General features: G+C 34.5%; 1 protein-coding gene across 6 annotated transcripts in view; it reads left to right on the plus strand.

Annotated features, from left to right (window-relative positions):
- Window positions 1-19,913, plus strand: part of LOC149803361 (uncharacterized) — a 102,836-nt gene that overhangs the window by 58,225 nt on the left and 24,698 nt on the right. For all 6 annotated transcript variants that reach the window (XM_089953062.1, XM_089953064.1, XM_089953061.1 and 3 more), the window contains exons 11-13: window positions 260-349; window positions 1,069-1,119; window positions 1,668-1,739. In XM_089953062.1, the coding sequence (XP_089809188.1) occupies window positions 260-349; window positions 1,069-1,119; window positions 1,668-1,739 (213 nt within the window). The remainder of the gene's footprint in view (window positions 1-259; window positions 350-1,068; window positions 1,120-1,667; window positions 1,740-19,913) is intronic.

Below are 19,913 nucleotides of genomic sequence, written 5' to 3' on the forward strand. Positions count from 1 at the left end.
ACTAACTCAAAATTGGAAACAAATGCATGCCTAAACTTTACAATCGTTACACAACACTTTCCTGGGACACGTGTCTGCATGTAAACGGCAGCTCACGTTGGGCTGATCGTGCCTACTAAGTAAAATTTGGTTAAATGTATCTTTATATTGTTACCGAAATTGGAAATATCAATGTGTCAACAACAGATTAAAATAACTTTTTATATAATTTATTAAACAAATGATAATGTACTATGTGGCATATTCTCTTTCTTTTCAGTATTCGGTTTACAAGGAACAGTTACAGCGATTACTATACCTCCAGTCTCTATCATGTCTGACAATTGTTTACAGTACGATTCATATAAATGTACGTGATAATCTGTTATTTAATTTATACCTTTAGCGCACATTTTGGATATTCTTAAACAATTATAAGCGTGTAAATATAAATGTTTGGGAAAAGGACACGAACTCTGAATCACATATATGTATTGCAGTTTATCCACTAGTTCCTTCGTTGTATCTTATGCATACTCTACAGAGTAAAATGAAGATCAGATAAAATATTTCAAGCGTGAAAACATTATGGCACAACATAACTTGCTATATTTAAATCATAACATGTATATCGAGGTGAAACAAATGGACTTCGTGTATAGTCGGAGGAAAATAAATAATATATGTTCAAGTTGGTTTAAAATACCTATGCGATTATGACTATTACATTTTCAGAGTAAATTCAAACAACGCTATATATCTTTTTTGGCTCACTCATAAAAGCTCTTATGACCTTGCGTACCGCTAAATTCTAAATAGACGATAAAATGTTAATTTTCAATACATGTCATTGCACAGCCTAATCTGATTTAGTCAAGGGTTTTTCTGAAGCTTGTATCACACTCCATGAGTTAACGCCACCCTGGCTATTGGCTGAAATAGCTTCAAGGACTACGAACTTTCGTGGCGTGAAAAAATAACGGTATTTGAATCTTTACTCATCAGGGGGCTCTAATATTCGAGATTTATGTAGATATTGAATGTAATGTGCAACTGCTTCAAGGAATGGCACTTTTATTTCTTTTACAGACCTATACAACTTGGGTTTATATCCAGAGCAGTGTGTTAGTGTTAACAACAGTAAGTTCGGAGTTGAATACATCTCGTCTTGTTCTGAAAGGTTAACATGACTACGAATATGGTGCGTCATTACACTGAGATCACGTTCTTTCTTAAGTGGTACAAATGAAAAAATTATTTCAAATGAATGAATGTCCTATTTAGAGATATGAATAAAAATCACACCATGCAAACAAAGCAAAACAAAATATCTTAACATAATTTCTTCCACAATATACATTGTCAATTCCACGTGTGGTGGGTTCCATATACTGCAATCGACAGGAGAGCAATTAACCAACCATCCTTGAGTTTTGTAATGCTAGATATCGCTCACATAAATAAGCAACTCTTTATACCACTACTGAATGAAAATGATGAAAATATGTTGATGGTAACACATTTATTTAGGTGATATTTCAAAGTTATAATGATCACTTCTTTTTCCCGCTTTAGAAACATAATATATATATATATATATATATATATATATATATATATATATATATATATATATATATATAACGATTGCTTGAACTGTAAATTTATGACGTTTGATTTCATTGTAGTGTGGAGTTACCTCGCGGACATCCACAGAGGACATGAGCAGTGTAGAAAGAAAATCCTCGACTTCATGAGCTGTAAGATTCGTTAATTATATAGCATGATCATTCAGCAATTTTTAACGTTCATTCCCCACTATGAAATACACTAGTATTCGTTATTTATGAATATGTACCTTAAAGTCCTGAAAATATATCCCAGCATCGAATTGTTCATGTTTCGTTCAGCTGATTGGAATGCATTGGAAGCCGGCAATAGGAAAATCGGAGTAGGTTGAACAATGTTTCTATAACGAAATGAATAAAATATATACTAATATTGAAGAAAGATATATATAGCTTCGTTTCTTTTAAGATAAATATCATCGTTTTAACGGGGCTCCGACTGGCCGAGTGGTCTAAAGCAATCACCGTTACGGATCATTGCCGTCTCACCTCTGTCTGCGTGGGTTCGAGTCTCGGGCTCGGCCAATGTGGGTTCCTTAAAAAAGTTTGCTAGAAGCTTCTCGCCGGTCGGTGTTTTGTTCCGGGTTCTTCCCGCACCATTGATACTGGCCGCCATGTATAGCCTATTTTGTGATGAAAATGGCTTTAAGGCATACAGCAATACCACCATCCTTTTAACCAATTTCGGTATCCCCGACTTCCATCGCATTCCAGCTGAAATGTAGGTCAACGGTACTTGAAAACACGTCCTTTGGCTTGTGCAATAATTTAAATTTTTCGAAAAAAGATATGAAAGTAAAGCCGGCCTATACCAACATGACCTTAATTCAACATCGGAACACGCTACACATGGCCGTTATCTGGGCAGTATAACGTAGCACCAAAACATGAACAACATGTAGGACTACATTCTTTCTTAAATCCGTCGGGGATATCGCAATCTTCTCTTTCTTTCCGTTCGTTCGTCCATCCGTCACGCCATCTCCTGCCGTCTCACCTTTGTCTGCGTGGGTTCGAGTCTCAGGCTCGGCCAATGTGGGTACGTAAAAAAGCGTAAAGTTTCGTTTCAGTCACGACACCTGCCTAAGTAGTTCCCACATGTTGTAATGTGTCGCGACACGTATTTTGTTCCCCAACTGACATCCTTGGGAAGAGATGTCAAAGGTCCTAACATCAAAACGTTTGCAACACTTGCCAAAATACTTTGAATGAAAAGTTCTATATGAAGGTAGTACTCTTCATACATGAAACGAAGTCACATTTCGGATCTTGCGTCTCACATTAACCCAGGAATTTAACTCCAGGGTCACAACTAATGACAGAATTTATATTTCAACCATATATATATATATATATATATATATATATATATATATATATATATATATATATATATATATATATATATATATATATATATATATATATATAAACTGATAAGGATAGCGAACAGTGCAAAACAAGTTTCCAAGTAGACTAAGCTCTTTCAATTCTAAATGAATCTCTTTCAAATGCAATTACAAAACTGAGACAGGACAAACAAATCAAGCACAAAAATAAAAACAAAACTAAACAGAAAAATCGTTGAGTTTAAAACATTTTACATGAGTATTTCTACAGGAATAAAATCTTGAAATGTTTTTGAAGTTTTTGGCGCATTTGGCTTAAACTTGATGCTTATGCTGAAAAATATTTCCGATTGACCTATGACTCAACGAATAATATGGCCCTCTCTTTTCTTATGTTAATTTGCTTAACAAAAATTATATCCAGTATATTTAATTGTTTTTGTAGTAATTATAGGTTATTGGGAGATTAATGAGCAAATTGAAAACATTATTTAAATGAAAAAAAATGATGGCTGCAAAAAGATGACGATTTTGTTTGTGCATTACTGTCTGTATCGTCTTCTTGGTTTAAACCTCTTATTTTCAATGTTCCTTGGCGGCATATCCAATGCGATTCCTTTTCTGTCCTGGATTTGGAACACCAGTTGGTATGGCATGCAATTGCAAGAAGTGTTACATCACTTAAAGTGTGATCATGGGAAAAGAAGTGTAATGTACAGCATATTTGTCATCCTATCAAGATCTATGAAAACTGATCCTTTTGTGTAACCTTTCACTTTCTCCGACATACAAAATGGTACAGATATTACATGTGATGAGATATTTTTCATTCTGTTTTGCACGTTCTGTTTGGACCATGTATGTTCAGTTTTTCGCTAGTCATTGTGCCAGAAAATGTTCTGGTCTCTATCATATTGACAGATTTTACACATTGTATCGCCACTACTAGGGTGGTCATCGTGAGCTATTGGATTAGATTCGCCCTGACTCTAATGTCTTTGAGGTTTTCATTGGGTCTCTGGTGAGCTACCATGTGTTTTTCAGGAGGATTAACCTGAGTGTGTCACACGGTTCCACGATGGGTCAGCATTTTCGGACAGCTTTACATACTTTTGGGTTGTCTGGATGGTAGGTAAGGGTAAATGGTTTTCGATCAACCTTTTCCTTCTCTCCGTTTTAGTAGGTCATCACGGTACGTTTGGTTAGCCCTTTGGGTTGTCTTCATTATCAGGTCTTAATATTAGCCTATGTTGATCAAATGCTCAGATAACTCTTAAAATCTTTTTGGGAATGTTTTATCGTCGGAGGAGATTCTGCCTCAGTGCCTGTATATTTGGGATGTTCCGAATGCAATGTTTTGGATAACAACTGGTTGGGAGAAAATACTGATGTTTATCATTTGGTTTTGAGTAGATGTCTATATAGTGTTGTTTTTTTTTTAAAACTCGTCTGGTTGTGTCTAGGGAAACGTGATTTGAGTTATAGGCTTCTGCCGTGAATTTTATCGAAGAATGAAAATTGTTGTCTTTGAAATGAAATCATTCAGATTTTCTCTTCCATTTTGCCACTTCATTTCTATATCATTTATGAAACACCCACTGGTGTGGTATACGTTCCACCGATGCTAAAAGTTGACCTTTCATTCTTCCCATCATGGTATTAGCTTACCAAGGGGCCACGTTTGTATCCATTGCGGTTCCATTGATTTAGATGTAGTTTGCTTCATTAAAATCAAAGCTATTTAACTTTAGGACTAGCCCCAGTAGCTTGAATAGGATGAGAGTGGGCTGTTTGTCTACAGTTCTTGTTTCTCACGCATCACTACACACCAAATCTCTCATACAATGGCTGTGAGAAAAAAAAAACAGGAATTACTTGCTTGTCCTTTTTAAAGGAATTTTAAACTTTGTACACACAATATCAAGTTTAATAAGAAGAACCACAAGAAGTTGTAAAGTGAATCATGTTGTACTAGTAAACATACTAGTAACAATGCTACATGTCTAATTCCCAAACATATGTATTAACAATACTCTATTTACCACCACTGATTTTGTGATCTCTAAAACCTGATGTAGAGCAGCAGAGAGGGTGAACAGACCTTTTGCTGAAACATTTTTTACAACTAAAACTTCCTAAGAAAAGCGAAAAAAATAAGGTCACCAACACTAAACTAAAACCTCTAACTTACCGAGAGTTTCTCTCCAAGAGTTTCTCTCCAATGGTCTCTCTTCGGGGTTAGATTTTTTGTTACATTATCGTTGTGGTTAGTGTTTTTCTAAATTTGTATGTGCGTTCATTTACCCGCAGGACGTTTTCTCATTGAGGTTGTACCCTCTCTGCTGCTGTAATTGAATCATTGTTATATCATTCTCTCAACCAAATATTTTATCAAGACCTACACGATATCTTGTTCTAGGATCGTGTAAATTTATTGTTATAAATCTGTGTGGAGTAGATTGTGCTTTTAAAAATAAATTTCTAAAAATTATTATGTCCATATCTCCGCTGCATCAAGTCTGATGAATATTTCTCAGAGTATGTGTATCAACTCTACTAAATACAATTAAAATATTACAGTTATCTCTGATCACTTTAGGTATTTTTGTGTATTGTTGAATGACATAAATTATATCTGTATTTTTATGTCTGCCTCTAGAAAATATTCTACCTGGATTTGATTGTTTATCCAGCATTACGTCGTCATATACTACGAGATTATTGACAAATCCATTTAACTCATCTACGGACGGTGCTTCATCAATATCAGTTATAAAATTAATAATGTCGTCACCATCTTCATTTAACAATTTTGCATTTTCATTTAAAACTTTAAGTACATCATAGCATCTCTGATGATCAAATGATGGTGCAACTAAATATAATTTGTCCCACTTTAAAGATCTCATTATAAGTTTAAGCAGTAATTGTGTTTTACCTGATCATGACGGGCCAATTATAATCATTCTGATGGAATTCGGTATTTCTGAAATATGTTTTACTGGCTCTTGCTTTCGTGTCGCTGAGAAATCAGTGCCATCCATGTTGTAGAAATATGATAAATAATATGAATCTTTATTGTGTTCAATGCAGAGCACATACTTTTACGAGTATGTTAACAACAATAATAACAAAAAATAAAAAGCGTGCACTTACAGGTAAATGTCTAAAATGTGGTACAAAAAATATAAATTTATTTCTACCAGTAAAATCGGTGGTGATATTACTGCTTCATTAGGAAAATTACCACGAACTCCATGGACTAAATGCCCAGGAGAAAAATATCTACCAGGATATAATTATTGTGGTTCTGGGACCAGACTTGATATTTAACTTGATAACTAAGATCAACCTAGACCTGGTGAATATCCAATAAATAAAATTGATAAAGCGTGTCATATTCATGATGTTGCATATAAAATCAATGATTTACAAAAAAGACATATTGCAGATGTGGTAATAATTCATGCATTAATTTCCATAAAAGATTAATCTTTTAAAGAAAAATTAACTGGATTTTCAATAAAATCTGCAATGAGAGGTAAATTATTATTCGGAGCCCGTAATTAATCAACCAATTATTAAAATAATGGAATCGTTTTATTATAGCCCAAGGGGATATTGGACAGGTAGAGCAGCAATTATCAAACTCGCTGATGCAGCAAATGGTACAAGTTCTGCTGCAGAAAATGGTTAGACGACAGGAAATATGGCAATATGGCAAAATTAACTACCATCACCTAAACAATTTCAGCATGCACATTTTGATGTCAGCACTCCTAATGAAGTTATACTACAGAATACTATCAAAATTGGTAGACGTCAATTGACATACAAATACGCGTTGACTGTCGTTGACGTTGCAAAAAGGTATAACAAAGCAGAACTACTATCAACTAAAACCGCTGCTGAAGTTGTATCTGCTTTTGAACGAATTTACAAACGAGGACCCTTGCGATGGCCACAACGATTACAGGTTGGTCATGGCAAACAATTTCTTGGTGTAGTTTCATGCTGAGAGGTTATCTGGATATCAATATACGAAAGAAATAATTCAGAAAAGTATAAGATCTCGTGAATGGGTTGCAATATTACCAAATGTAATAGCTGCATTAAATAAAGAAATTACTCGAACAACTGCCATGAAACCCGTTAATGCGATCACAAAACAACATGTACCAGTACAACCAGTATTAGGTAATGTTACTGTCAGGTATTTATATGAACCTGGTGATCTTGACAAAAAGAGCGACTGGCCCTATTTGGAGTAGTAAGACACATACAATATTTAGCGTGGTAAGATCCACGGGTTGACCTGCAATATGCCGTTTAGATTCAGCTGCTCCTCAACGTGGATTTGTACGTGAACAATTACAAGTAATTCCAGAAGACACACAATTACCACATCATTCACTTTTGTAAACTAGCACCTCGACGTCGGTTACATTCAAGACAGGTCAGTGTATGACCAAACTTATTATTAATTCTATATACGGTAAATTGTCTTGGATCGTTATTTGAATACTGCCACAACATTACGTCATGATAAATTCAGCATCAAGATCAAAGTCGCGCTTATTTTTATGTCACATTATTTATAACTAATTTTTTTCTTACTATATCGCTGTCAATAACATCACCAACAACAACTTTGTTGTTGTTGTCAGTGGTTTCTGTAAAGTCTATGAAAATTCTCCGCAGCTGAGATATTTTACTAACTCTAGACACTGCGAGGTAAACTAAATTTGACCAATAGATACGATCATCGACGATCCAAACATTTGTATCAGACATAGTTAATCCTTGTGATGAATGAATCGTCATTGCGTATCCTAGCGTTCACGGAGTTTTGTCCATAGATAACGCACTCTCAACAACTCTGACATGAATTAAAACAATATTATTTAACACAAGTACGAGTAGATTTAAAAATTTTGCTTTATGTAACAAAAATAATTGTGGTTGAAGTGTATCACAAACTATCTTTCTACTTGCAACTATCAAATCATCTGGTCGCCATAAATTCCAAAAATTGTTAATAGGAGTTTCTGAAATTATGTCACGCATTATTTCACACTAAACTTTATTCGATTGTAGTCTGATTAATTTCTTAAACTCTCTTAATTCTGGTTCAAGTGCTCTATGATCATCGGTTATTTCTTCATAATAATCAACAAAATTCCTCAGCCATGCAAGGGTTTGCAGACGGAAATAAAGGTTGCTAGTATGGAAAGGTATGGAAATGTGCTTATATCCCCCTTTGTACATACTACTCCTCCCTTTCATGATGTCAATGACCTAAAGGAAGAGAAATAACTATGTAGTATATGATTGTCCATAGATCGTAATTCATTTTGTCATCGTAATTAATTAATTAAAATCTATGTCATAATTAATATCAGTGAAGTAACATAATTGTATAATAGTTCAAATTAGTAGAAGGATAATCTATGGTTTCTATCTTACAACCGAAATCAAGGCAGAACAACAACACGCGGCTACATGTTCATAATAATAGTTCTGTTCAGAAATATATATTTTTCAAAACCTGATTTTGTCAAGACAGATATATATATATATATATATATATATATATATATATATATATATATATATATATATATATATATATATATATATATATATATATATATATATATAATTATTTTCTACAGTTTTGGAAAATAGAAATGTATCCACGCTGTAATTTTACTCAGTACTGTGGCATCTGTCAAAAGTGTACAGTAGTGCAATGCTAGAGCATAGAACTCTGATAGTCGCGGTCTGGCGATAGAGACCCTTGACAGACAACTGTCGACGGATCCGATATTTATCGATTTTGCTAAAGAAGAACTTCAGCAGGAAAAACACACCTTCCCCACCTTATCGCCACGTGGTGGGTGGTCTTTTGCACTCTCCCGGGGTTGATTATAGTGTGTGTGTGCAAAAATATGTTGAACGTAGAGAAGGCTCCCGTATATGTTGTGCCGTCTTAGAATTAAGATTTTATGTTGTGCCGTCCTTAGAGTTAAGATTGTATATGTCTACAATGTCAGTTTGACGTCATTAGAATTAAGTATCTATACGCTGTAAATATGCTTATACAATGCTGTAAATATGGGCTTATATACAATGCTGTAAATATGCTTCTATATGTATTTGTGTCATCCTCAAAAACGGTCAGTGATGACCTAATATCTTTTATTTTAAATATATATTTTATCATATATATATAATAAAATGAATTTTGAAATTACTATTGCTAATATTTCTGCAATATAATAATAAAAACATGACGGCATAAAAATTCAACTTGATTCAGAGAAAAATATTTCTGATTTTGAATCATTACAAAATCATACATTTGAAGGTGGATAGACACTATCAGCCGAATATCGATTGATTAAAGCCATTCATCAAATTATGTTACAATCTTTATCAACAGTGAAAGATATCGAAGTGAAAAAATTCGTCCCACTTTCGATCGCAATTGAGAATATCCGATCAAAATTACCTAACGAATATGAAACAACAAAAAATCATCAATACATGCGTAAGACAAATGAGAAAGATAATATCAGATCGTGAAAGCGAAAATATTGTCACTTATGAAAGTGAGAGTAAAAGTGAAAGTAGTGATGAAAATGAAAGATATGGCAACAGGGGTCTCTGTCGTGACTAGTTGTTAGCGAGATTCAGTAAAAAAAATGTTAGTTCCTCTTTATTAAATTTTGGTACTAAATATGTAGAATCAACTGGTCCGTCCTATTTTTTTCTATTATTTTATAATGATTGATAAATGGTTTTCTAGGGCGGGGGAAAGAAATAGCGTGGTTAAATACTTCCTTAATGAAAGTGTCATTAACATGATTATAATCTGATTCCAATTGATTTAGATGTATTGTTTCATGATTTGTTGTATTATATCATCATTATAATGTTGTGATAACGACAAAAACAGATTTCGTATTTTGTCGATTGATTGTTAGACTTCAGAATGAATGGGGTCGGCATACATGTTATAAACGTCCAAGTATCTTATTTCGCCACTATGAATATCATATACATCATTAGTTCCATTCCACGGAATAATATTTCGATATTTTGGAGTTGTTATAAATTTTTTTCTCATTTGTGATAAAATCATCTCGTTTTGGTTCAGGCGGTCTATGATACTCTGGTGCTATTTCAGGCCATCCTAAAACAGACCGGACTGATGACTAATCGATGAATGATAAATATCTACAACGTAATCTTGCACATTTATTTCAATAGCAGCTGATAATATTGATTCGTGAACTGTTATAGCTATTTTTGCTTCTTTTCCAGTTATTGATTTTATTCTGTGCTGAAATTCATCATTGATTTGTTTTTGATTTTATATTTACCTGTATGAATAGAAGCAACCTACCAATCGGGAATTTCATCATCTTTATTTTTATTTGCAAATACAAGCGAAGTATTCACTGGTAATCCACCAAATGATTTTGATCTGATATTTGGCCAGCTGTACTATACTCGCAATTGTGCCAGTGCGATTTCTTTCACTGGAATTGCAGTTGGAAAGTTAACACTGAATTCATGATCAGTTGAGCTTACTGATATCATTGTAGTTTTTGACGGAGTTGTATTATTTACAATCTGTTGTAGTAGCTCGCTTGGCGATGTCAGTGGATTTTGACATTATTAATTAAATCCTGATTTTCTAAATCAATCACAATCATTGCTTCTTTGTAGCTTTTGATCATATCCGTGATCTCACAATCTGATAGTTTCCCATCACTAAGACTTGTTGATAATAACGAGAATAATTTGGAGTATGCTAACGTTGCTGTGTGTATTTTTTTTTTATAGAATCATGTAATTTGGCATTTATACACGTACATATTTGTTTGCGATGATATTGAGAATCCCAGCAATCGTTGTTGCAGTTGAAACACAAATTGTTGCAACTATTGGTGCCATCATTGTTATTGTTGATAATAATACGCCGGTTTCAGCGATAACAACAGACACTGAATAAAAAATTATGTCAACGATAACTAAACACCTGCGATACTTCTTTACTTTCTCTATATTCTAATCAACGATATTTTTTTGCCATTCACCTGCTTCATTATATCTATAATGTTCCGCTGAAACATCACGTTGAACATTGACAGGAATACTCATTATTTAATTCGGTGGGAATTTAGTTACTAATTCAAGGCACCAATAATAAATCAAGCCAAGTCTTTTTCTTCTTCGGTTTCCACAGTATATGTTTCCTTGTCGTTCTGATCAAAGATTGCTAACATAGATCCAGGAGATCCAGTTAGTGGATAACGCCGTGAAACCGTGGTAGATATTGTATATGTTACAGCACCAAGTACTAAGAGCCTGTATATACCAGTAACCTCAGCGCGATGTTTAATGGTTTTATTGACTGGTGACCATAATACTTGCTCAGACGTTACTGTATTTACCATGTTGATAATCTGCTTGTGGGGAATTTTATCCAGATTAATTTTTTGAACGATCTCAGGAATTCCACTTATAACACCTTCTAGTTTTTATCTATCGTTTCAATTTCTGATATAGCCGTTTTAATATCGCCAATTTTTGTGTTAATATCAGAGAGTTTTAAGTCAACAGTCAACGGGGTGCCAAAGAAATCATCGGCGATTTTATTCAGTTCTTGAAAATTTCTACGAGTGTTCATAAACATATTTACGTAAACGTCATACTCAGCTCGTAGCGTGGATAATTTAGTATCTACTGTATTATAGCCAACGTCTACATATTTTTTTGGTACGGCATCTTCATCAAATGTAGGATCTCTTAAAACAACTATCTGATTTCCATTCATACTGAGTTCGCCCGTCATTGTATCAACGGTGTTCCGCAAACGATTAGCAACGCTTCATTTCATTTCTAATAGTCGCGAATGATATATTTGAGTCTCTGATTCTACCACAGTCAGTAAATACTGGAATGTTATCCGTAGTAGCACGGAGAACTCTACGGACTATATCATTCCATTTGATGTTGCTCGTCTTTCAAACACCGTATTTGTCCTGACAAATAACGACCTCATCTCGATCAACTCCAGAGACGTTCATAATATCAGCGAGTTCATCTTTAGTAGAGTAATTTGGCAAATCAATATCATCTTTTTTGTCTTGCCCTTAGTGGTAACACTTAGAAAAGATCTTTTGTAAATATCAACCATTATATTTTAAGATCTGTTTAAAACGACGCGTGCACGACGATATGACGTGGTAATGTTGATGAAGATATGGCAATGAATACATTAATTACTTCACGACCACATATCAGTGGATCTGTTATTGTCTGTGTTGGTAATGTTGAATACCAGAGTGGAGATTTTATTGTGTTTATATATTTTAAAACTTCAGTTGGTGGTGCCAACCAATACGAATCAAAATAAACAATTCCACGTTGATCAATTGCGTATGCAACCCAGTGAGTTCCTGGACCAGAACTGTTAGCAAGATTTATTATACCTGTTTCAATATCGTGAGGCTGTTTCTGTACTTGATTAAGCATAAAAACACATATGAAATTTTTTATTTTTAATTATTTTAACAGCATCGAGTAAATCAAAATTTGACATAGACAAAAGTAGCGAAGTGTTCTTAGAAGTCTCAGACCTTTTCTGAGAAGGGGTTCCCAGTAATCTTAGACCCCTTCCCTTTCTTATATCCTGTTCCTGTTATTTTATCAATAAGCAAACTACTAACCTTACCGGCGCTACCGCTTTAAACACCTAGTACAGATGTTTTTGTAATGGTTGGGGCTTCAGCGGCTATTAAACCTGGTATAGCTGCAAGAAGTGGAAATATTCCACCAACTTCTATATCTTTAATAGCGCTCGGAGAAAGATGAAGTTGAACTCCGGTATTTTATTCTAAAGCCTTATTAAAATGTTTGAGCTGAGTTTTGATTAATGATAATTTGTTTGGACCGCCACTAGAAATTTGATCTTTTTTTAGTGACATTTTTATTCCGCATTTACTTGCAAGTTTTCATTGTAATTTGTTCACCTTACCGGAAGTCAGAGTGACATTAACGTGACTATACGACATTTTTATATTACGATAAGTGATTTAATTACATGTTTTCTACTGGTGCGTCAACAATTCGCATTCGTCCACCATCACCACTGCAATTGCTCTATACTTTGGAATAAGTCCTCTATTTACTCAGCTCGGAAGTGTATATCAACGACAGTTTGTCGTGTTAAATCAAGATACTCCAGCGAAAAGTAATAGCATGGATACAGATTTCTAAAATCTAACTGTGATGCTATATGCCATGTAAATAAAGCATTAGTGTTACTTTGAACACTCTATGTTGTCACTGTTAACCACGATAACAATGATTTACCGCTTTGACCCATAAAATAAATAAAAATTTTTTCTTCAGCAATTGTTGGAATCATTACTGTCATCCACAAGGAAAATTTTATCAGTATTACTTTACCAACATCACCAGCACCGAAAGCAGTGCGCCAGATTGCATCATCGCCAGTAGCCTTTCTTACAAGTGCAACTGTACGTTTAGCTCCGAAAATTACTTTTCTAACATTTCTGCAAAATCCAAAGATGTGGGATAATGAAATTGCATATGAATATCTTCTACGATTACCAATCAATGCGGCGGGTCGATCTATCGCTCCAGGTGGTTGTGGATTAGACTGAGTATCTTGTTCTACTTGTACCCAAAGATTAGGTCTATGGTCAGGATGGTCAGTAATGTCTTTTCAAAACATCATTGTTGGACTCGCTGATCTTGTATAATCATCTGAATATCTTGCTAGAAATAATACAGTTGTAGCAGCATGAACGTCCCTTTGAATGGTTTCAATATTTCTTCCGTCAATCATGTACGTAGCTCTGTCACACAACGCCATAATACAGTTATTAACAAAATATCTGCAAATTCAGTATTATCTTTTTAAAAATTTCACCTTCTACTTCAATAAATGCTTCAGCGGGTAAGAAATATCTGCTTGTATCTTGAACTTGTAATTCGATTCTTCTCCGCTGATTTGGTTCTTGTGCGTAATAAGAATAAAATTGATAATCACGTATCGATTCATCTTTGAGAATCGGTGTGTCCATGTCGAATGCTGGATCAGATACACGTTTAAACATTTTATTATATTTATCATCGTCTAAAACGAAGACCACTTCCTGCTATTACATTTGCAGTTATATTTCTTTCTGCTTCACCAGCTAACTCTGATAGTTTTTTATTTGCGGCTTCATTTATTATTTTACTGACATTTGCAGGCATAACTTCAGTGCTGTGTAATTTTACTGGTTGTGGTTCTTTTCACTAATCGAGCTAGTCTATCCTGGATTGTCGAGAACGCTTTACTTGCAAGATTACCAATAGAGCCAATGCCATTATCACGAACAGCCTCAATAGCCTTCAACCCTAATTGTTTTACAATCGGTATTGCGTTTGGAGCAATCCTTTTGAATAAACCCATGACAACATCACCGAGTTCATCTCCGTAAATCGCTTTGTAAGTTGGCAATGGTGAGTTTACTACCCTGACCATGACTGAGCATGATGTGTAATCATTTCTTTTATACTTATTTATCTAATCATTGTAATAATCATCAGCAATTTCATCAATGAGATAACGATAAACATTGATATCCATAACATTTCATTAATGATTTCCGGCGAATTATTTCCTGCACGTTTTCCTCCATTCAGAACTTCTAATCTATCTACGTCAGAAAGAATATTGTTAGGACATTCAATAAGACCGCTTCCTCCTGGCGTAGTTGAGTAAAACCACTTCCAGTAGCTCCTGACTTAGATTCGTAACTTTCATCAGGGTCATTATATCGCTGTTTAGCTTCTTCAACAGTCTCATTTGCTTCTTTAGCTAGTCTTTTATATCTCCCCTCTCTACCTTTCATTACTTTTTGTCTAAAGTCAATAAGATCCTGACTAGTAGTATCTAAAGAATCTCGATTTTTATGGGCTGCACATACTGTAGCAATCCATTCTTCAGGTTTTACCCGTTCAACAAAATCTTAATTCAAATATTTTTCTCTATTTCTAAAAAAGAAGAAATCATTACTGATGATGCTCGGTTATCAAATAATTTATGACTTCCTTCGGTAAATATATATCTATAAGCAGTAGGTTCTTGCTGAGGAGGTTGTGGTTCTGACTGTGACCAAGTAATTCGTGACTCGGAAGATTGTAGTTGTTTTTGTTGTCGTTATATTTGTTGCTGCGGTGGAGGAAGCTGATAGGAAGGTTCTTGCTTAGGAGGTTGTGGTTTAGTAGATGATTCAGAACGTGGAACTGTCGATGGATCAATTTCTTTCTTCTGTTTTGCTCTTAGTTGATCTACTTTTGCAGTGAACTTATCAAAACCTAAATCACCCTTACTAATGCCACCCTTATTATGACGAATTTTAAAGATCATCTTACGATATTCATCCTCATAGGGTCCATGATGTTTTGGTAGAATCATTGGCAGTAATTGATCATCATTCATATTTTTAATTTTTTCATACGTTCCAGGTATAAATTTATCAATTAATTTTTGAACAGATGGAAGAATTTCTCTCTCGTTTTTCTGCTGTTTTTGTTCTTTCTTTCGCCGTTTTTGTTCTCTCATTTCTTGCTGTTTTTGTTTTTCATATTCATCATGCACATCGTTTACCGCCCTGATGTATCCTATGTACGATGCACTTTTTGTGTCGATTCGACCTTTTCCAGTTTTAATTTTATAAAACACCATCAGCCCAGTGTTGTAGACTGGAAATATATTTTCCAAATGTTGGCCTCAACATTTTTTCCTCATTTCATACAACAATAACTGGAAATTCACCTGAATCAGCTTTATCGATTAAATTTAAAGCATCTTCAGTAAATTTATTACGTAATTCTGCGACTATTTATTCATCATTTATTTTTCTTTAGTAATAGGTTTTGCTGGTTGAGGCATTCGACCAGGAAGATCTTGTAAAGTCTCGACGTTTCCTCAGTTTTTTCAGCTATTTTTTAAAGTTGAGGAAGAAGGGGGTTTAGTTGTTTCAGTAACAGGTTTGAATAATTTTTGTGTACCTTCTGCATATTCTACTTGTGATTCTTGACGTTCTTGAAGTTTTATCTAAAATCATCACGAACAGGAAGAAATTTCTTAATCGCTTCTAATCTTTCTCTAGCTAATCTAGCTGTATAAGATTCCATACCCGGTGCCATTATTAATATAACAATGATTTAATTATAGCAGCAGAGAGAGTGCGACCTCATTGAGACGTCCGGTGGGTAAACGAACGCACATACAAATTTAGAAAAGCACTAAAGACAACCATAAAGTAACAACAACAAAAAAATAACCCCCAAGAGAGACTCTTGGAGAGAAACTCTCGGTAATTGAAAGGTTTTGGTTTAGCGTTAGTGACCTTATTTGTTTCGTTTTCGTAACAAGCCTTAGTTTTCAAAAATAACGTTTTAGGAAGAGGTCTGTTCACCCTCTTTGCTGCTTGTAGTAACAGTACTACATAGCTTTCCACCAAACCCACGTAGTAACAATAACCTATTTCTATGCACAAATATACTAAGCATCTCACCACCTATACCAACTAACAACGCAAACACACAATCCAAAATGTTTTCTGTACTATTTAAAAATCTACAGTTCTATCAGAAGAAAGGGGTGGTGTGTAAGCGAAGGGACTAAATCTCACAAACATAATATCCATCACATGACCTATACCATCCAACATCCCGTACACAATCCAAAATGCTTTGTTTAGTGCTTAAATTCCCACAACAACTATCAGAGGAAACGGGTAGTGTGCAAACGAAGGAGATGCATTCGCACTAATAAACTATCCATCACACCACCTATACCATCCAACATCCCATACACACAATGCTAAACGTTTTGTGTGATGTATAAAAACCTGCTGTTATTATCAGAAGAATATGGCAGTTTGTAAACGAAGGGACTACATATCACAAATATACTTTGCATCATCACATCACCTATACCTTCGAACATCCCATATGCACAATCAAAATGCTTTGTATAGTACCTAAAGTAAGATGCAACCTTTCATAAGATAGATGTATTGTGTAAAAGAGAGATACGAAATATACTATTAACCGGCTGACTTATACAATTTAATACCCTATACACATATTCCAAAACATCTTGTCTTGTGGTCCCACGCTTACTATCAGAAGAAAGAGGTAGGGTTGACAGAAAGGAGATGAACTCGCACAAACATTCTTTTCATTACACCACGTATACCATCCAACACGCCATACACACAATCAAAAATGTCTTTTCTAGTGTCTACAAAATCTACACTTACAATCATAAATAATGGCAGAATCGATAAGAAGGAGATGAAATCTCACAAGCATACTATCCAGCACAGCATCTATACCACATTTTATTTTACTTAGAAACATGAATATCTCCTTTGAGCAATGTGTGCACAATGAAAAAATATCAAATGAACAACGTAAAAGAACTCCACAACTTTATGGTCTAGTTCAAACAGACGCAACCTTTTCAAGAATTTCTTAGCATAAGGTGGCTACAGACCATCCATAAATTATCATTATTATTATTATTATTATCATTATTATTATTATTTATGATGAAAGTGACAGCTATTTTTGAGAGATATGGAAGTAACATTATGCTGTAGAGAAAGATAGGAAATTAACATTACTATCTTACGCGAGAGAGAGATAAAGAGAAACGAGAGGGGGACAGGGCACAAAAGACAGAAACGTTGGAAGTTGTTTTTATTCTACTATTTTGTGGCATTATGGGACAAATAGAAATCGACACCAGATTACCCTTTTATGACTTTATGGCGACAACAATGAATTCTATATGAGAAATTTTCATTGGTAATTACCTATATCATTCATCAATTTTTAGAAAAGGATTGTTATAGTTATTGTCGAATGACGTCTGCAGGTAACATGTGTTATATGTCCCAAATGGTAAGGTGTCATGTTTAGCTGCAGATGTCTGGAGACTATTATAAACACGTTCACAAAATTCCTTTAATCATAGGTGAGAGAACAGTAAAAAATATTCACGTCTTGATCTATCGGCAGTTTGCAATCAACTTACAAAATATCAGCTTTTAATACATTGTTACCTTTGACGTAGGCAGTAATAATCATATGTTTTGGCCGTTTTGTTCATATTATTTTTTCTCCCAAGATTCAAAACATGCAGTGCAAGTTATTACCTATTTACTGTCAAGTTGAAGATTTCTTGAACTGTAACATTTTACATACACACTAAATACTGAAAATCAGTACACACACTAAATATTGAAAACCAGTTTGCGTTCCGAAACTAATCAACTTTTGCACTTAAAAAATTTGATTTACATATAGTGTGAAAATGCAACTGTATCAGACGACGGTCGGTTTAGCAAGGTATTTTGTAACATACGATGTATGAAATCGTAACTGTATTGTGTGACGATAGACGGTACATTAATGTCGTAGACGAGTGGAGAGAGAGAGAGAGAGAGAGAGAGAGAGAGAGAGAGAGAATTAACATTTACACTGCATGGAGAGATAGAGGAAGGTAAAGCACAGAAAATTAAGAACGCATTTTTTGTTCTTTTATCTTGTGGTGTAATAGGACAATGAGAAAATAACACCTGGTTACCGTTTTATGAGCTTCTAAAGACAACGACTAATTCTAAATTAGACATGTTCATTATCAATTTGTCCATCATAAATTTCATAAAAAGGCAGCGTTATATTTATTTTATGCTTTTGACAGCGTCTATACGTTATTGGATGATATAAGTCATGTTTTGAATCGTATGTTTGTGTCATTTCGTCGCCTCGTTTACACACTACCATTTGCATCAGATAGTATGTGTGTTGACATTAAATGAAGAATTTTGGATTCTATATATGGGATGTTTGACAGTATACGTGATATAATATATAGTATATGTATAAACTTTAGTCAATTACTTTCATACAAAGCCTTTCTTCTGATAGTAAGTGTGAATTTTAGACATTCCACACTTACGTTTTAGATTGTGAGCATGGGATGTTAGATGGCATAGGTGATTTGATGGATAGTATGTTTGTGAGATTTAGTCCATTTGTTCAAACTCTATTCTTCTGATAGTAATTGTAGAGTTTTAGACACTATACTAGTCTTTTTGGGATTGTGTGCATAGGGCGTTAGATGGTATAGGTGGTGTATTGAATAGCATCGTTGGGCGATTTCGTCTCCTTTTTTTACACATTACTCAGATCTTCTGATAGCTTATGTGAAATTTTAGGCACAGCACAAAGCATTTTGGATTGTGTCTTGCGGGTACCGGATGGTAACAGATGATGTCATGGATAGCATGTTCGTGAGATTTTGTCCCTTCCTTTACACTGCGGCATGGTGCCCTAGTGCTATACATCACAATAAACTGAACCACACTGCAGACATCGTAGCGATATGACTGAAACATTGTTAAAGCTACGTTAAAAATCCAAATCACACACACACACACACACACACACACCTTTACACACAAACAGTTTATTTGTGGATAGAACGTGTACAATATTTAGGCACTACACAAGACTTTTGGATAGCGTGTATCTTATTTTGGATGGTATAAGTGGTGTGATGGATAGAATATTTGTGTGATTTCATCTCGTTCTGTTACACACTACCCCGATCTTCTGGTAGTTGGTGTGGGATTTTAAGCACTAGAAAAATCGTTTTAGATTATGTGTATGAGTAACTGGATGGTATAGGTTATGTGAAGGATAGTATGTCCCTTCGAGTATGCAGTGCCCATTTCTTCTGAAAACAGATGTGGGATTCAAAAGACTATAAACGACGTTCATGTTGTGTGAATGGGATGTTAGATCATATTAGCTATTTAATGTGAATTTCTCTAATACATTTTTA

Source organism: Sinohyriopsis cumingii, chromosome 3, assembly GCF_028554795.1.
Source record: "Sinohyriopsis cumingii isolate HCF-2022 chromosome 3, ASM2855479v2, whole genome shotgun sequence".
Classification (NCBI taxonomy): Eukaryota; Metazoa; Mollusca; class Bivalvia; order Unionida; family Unionidae; genus Sinohyriopsis; species Sinohyriopsis cumingii.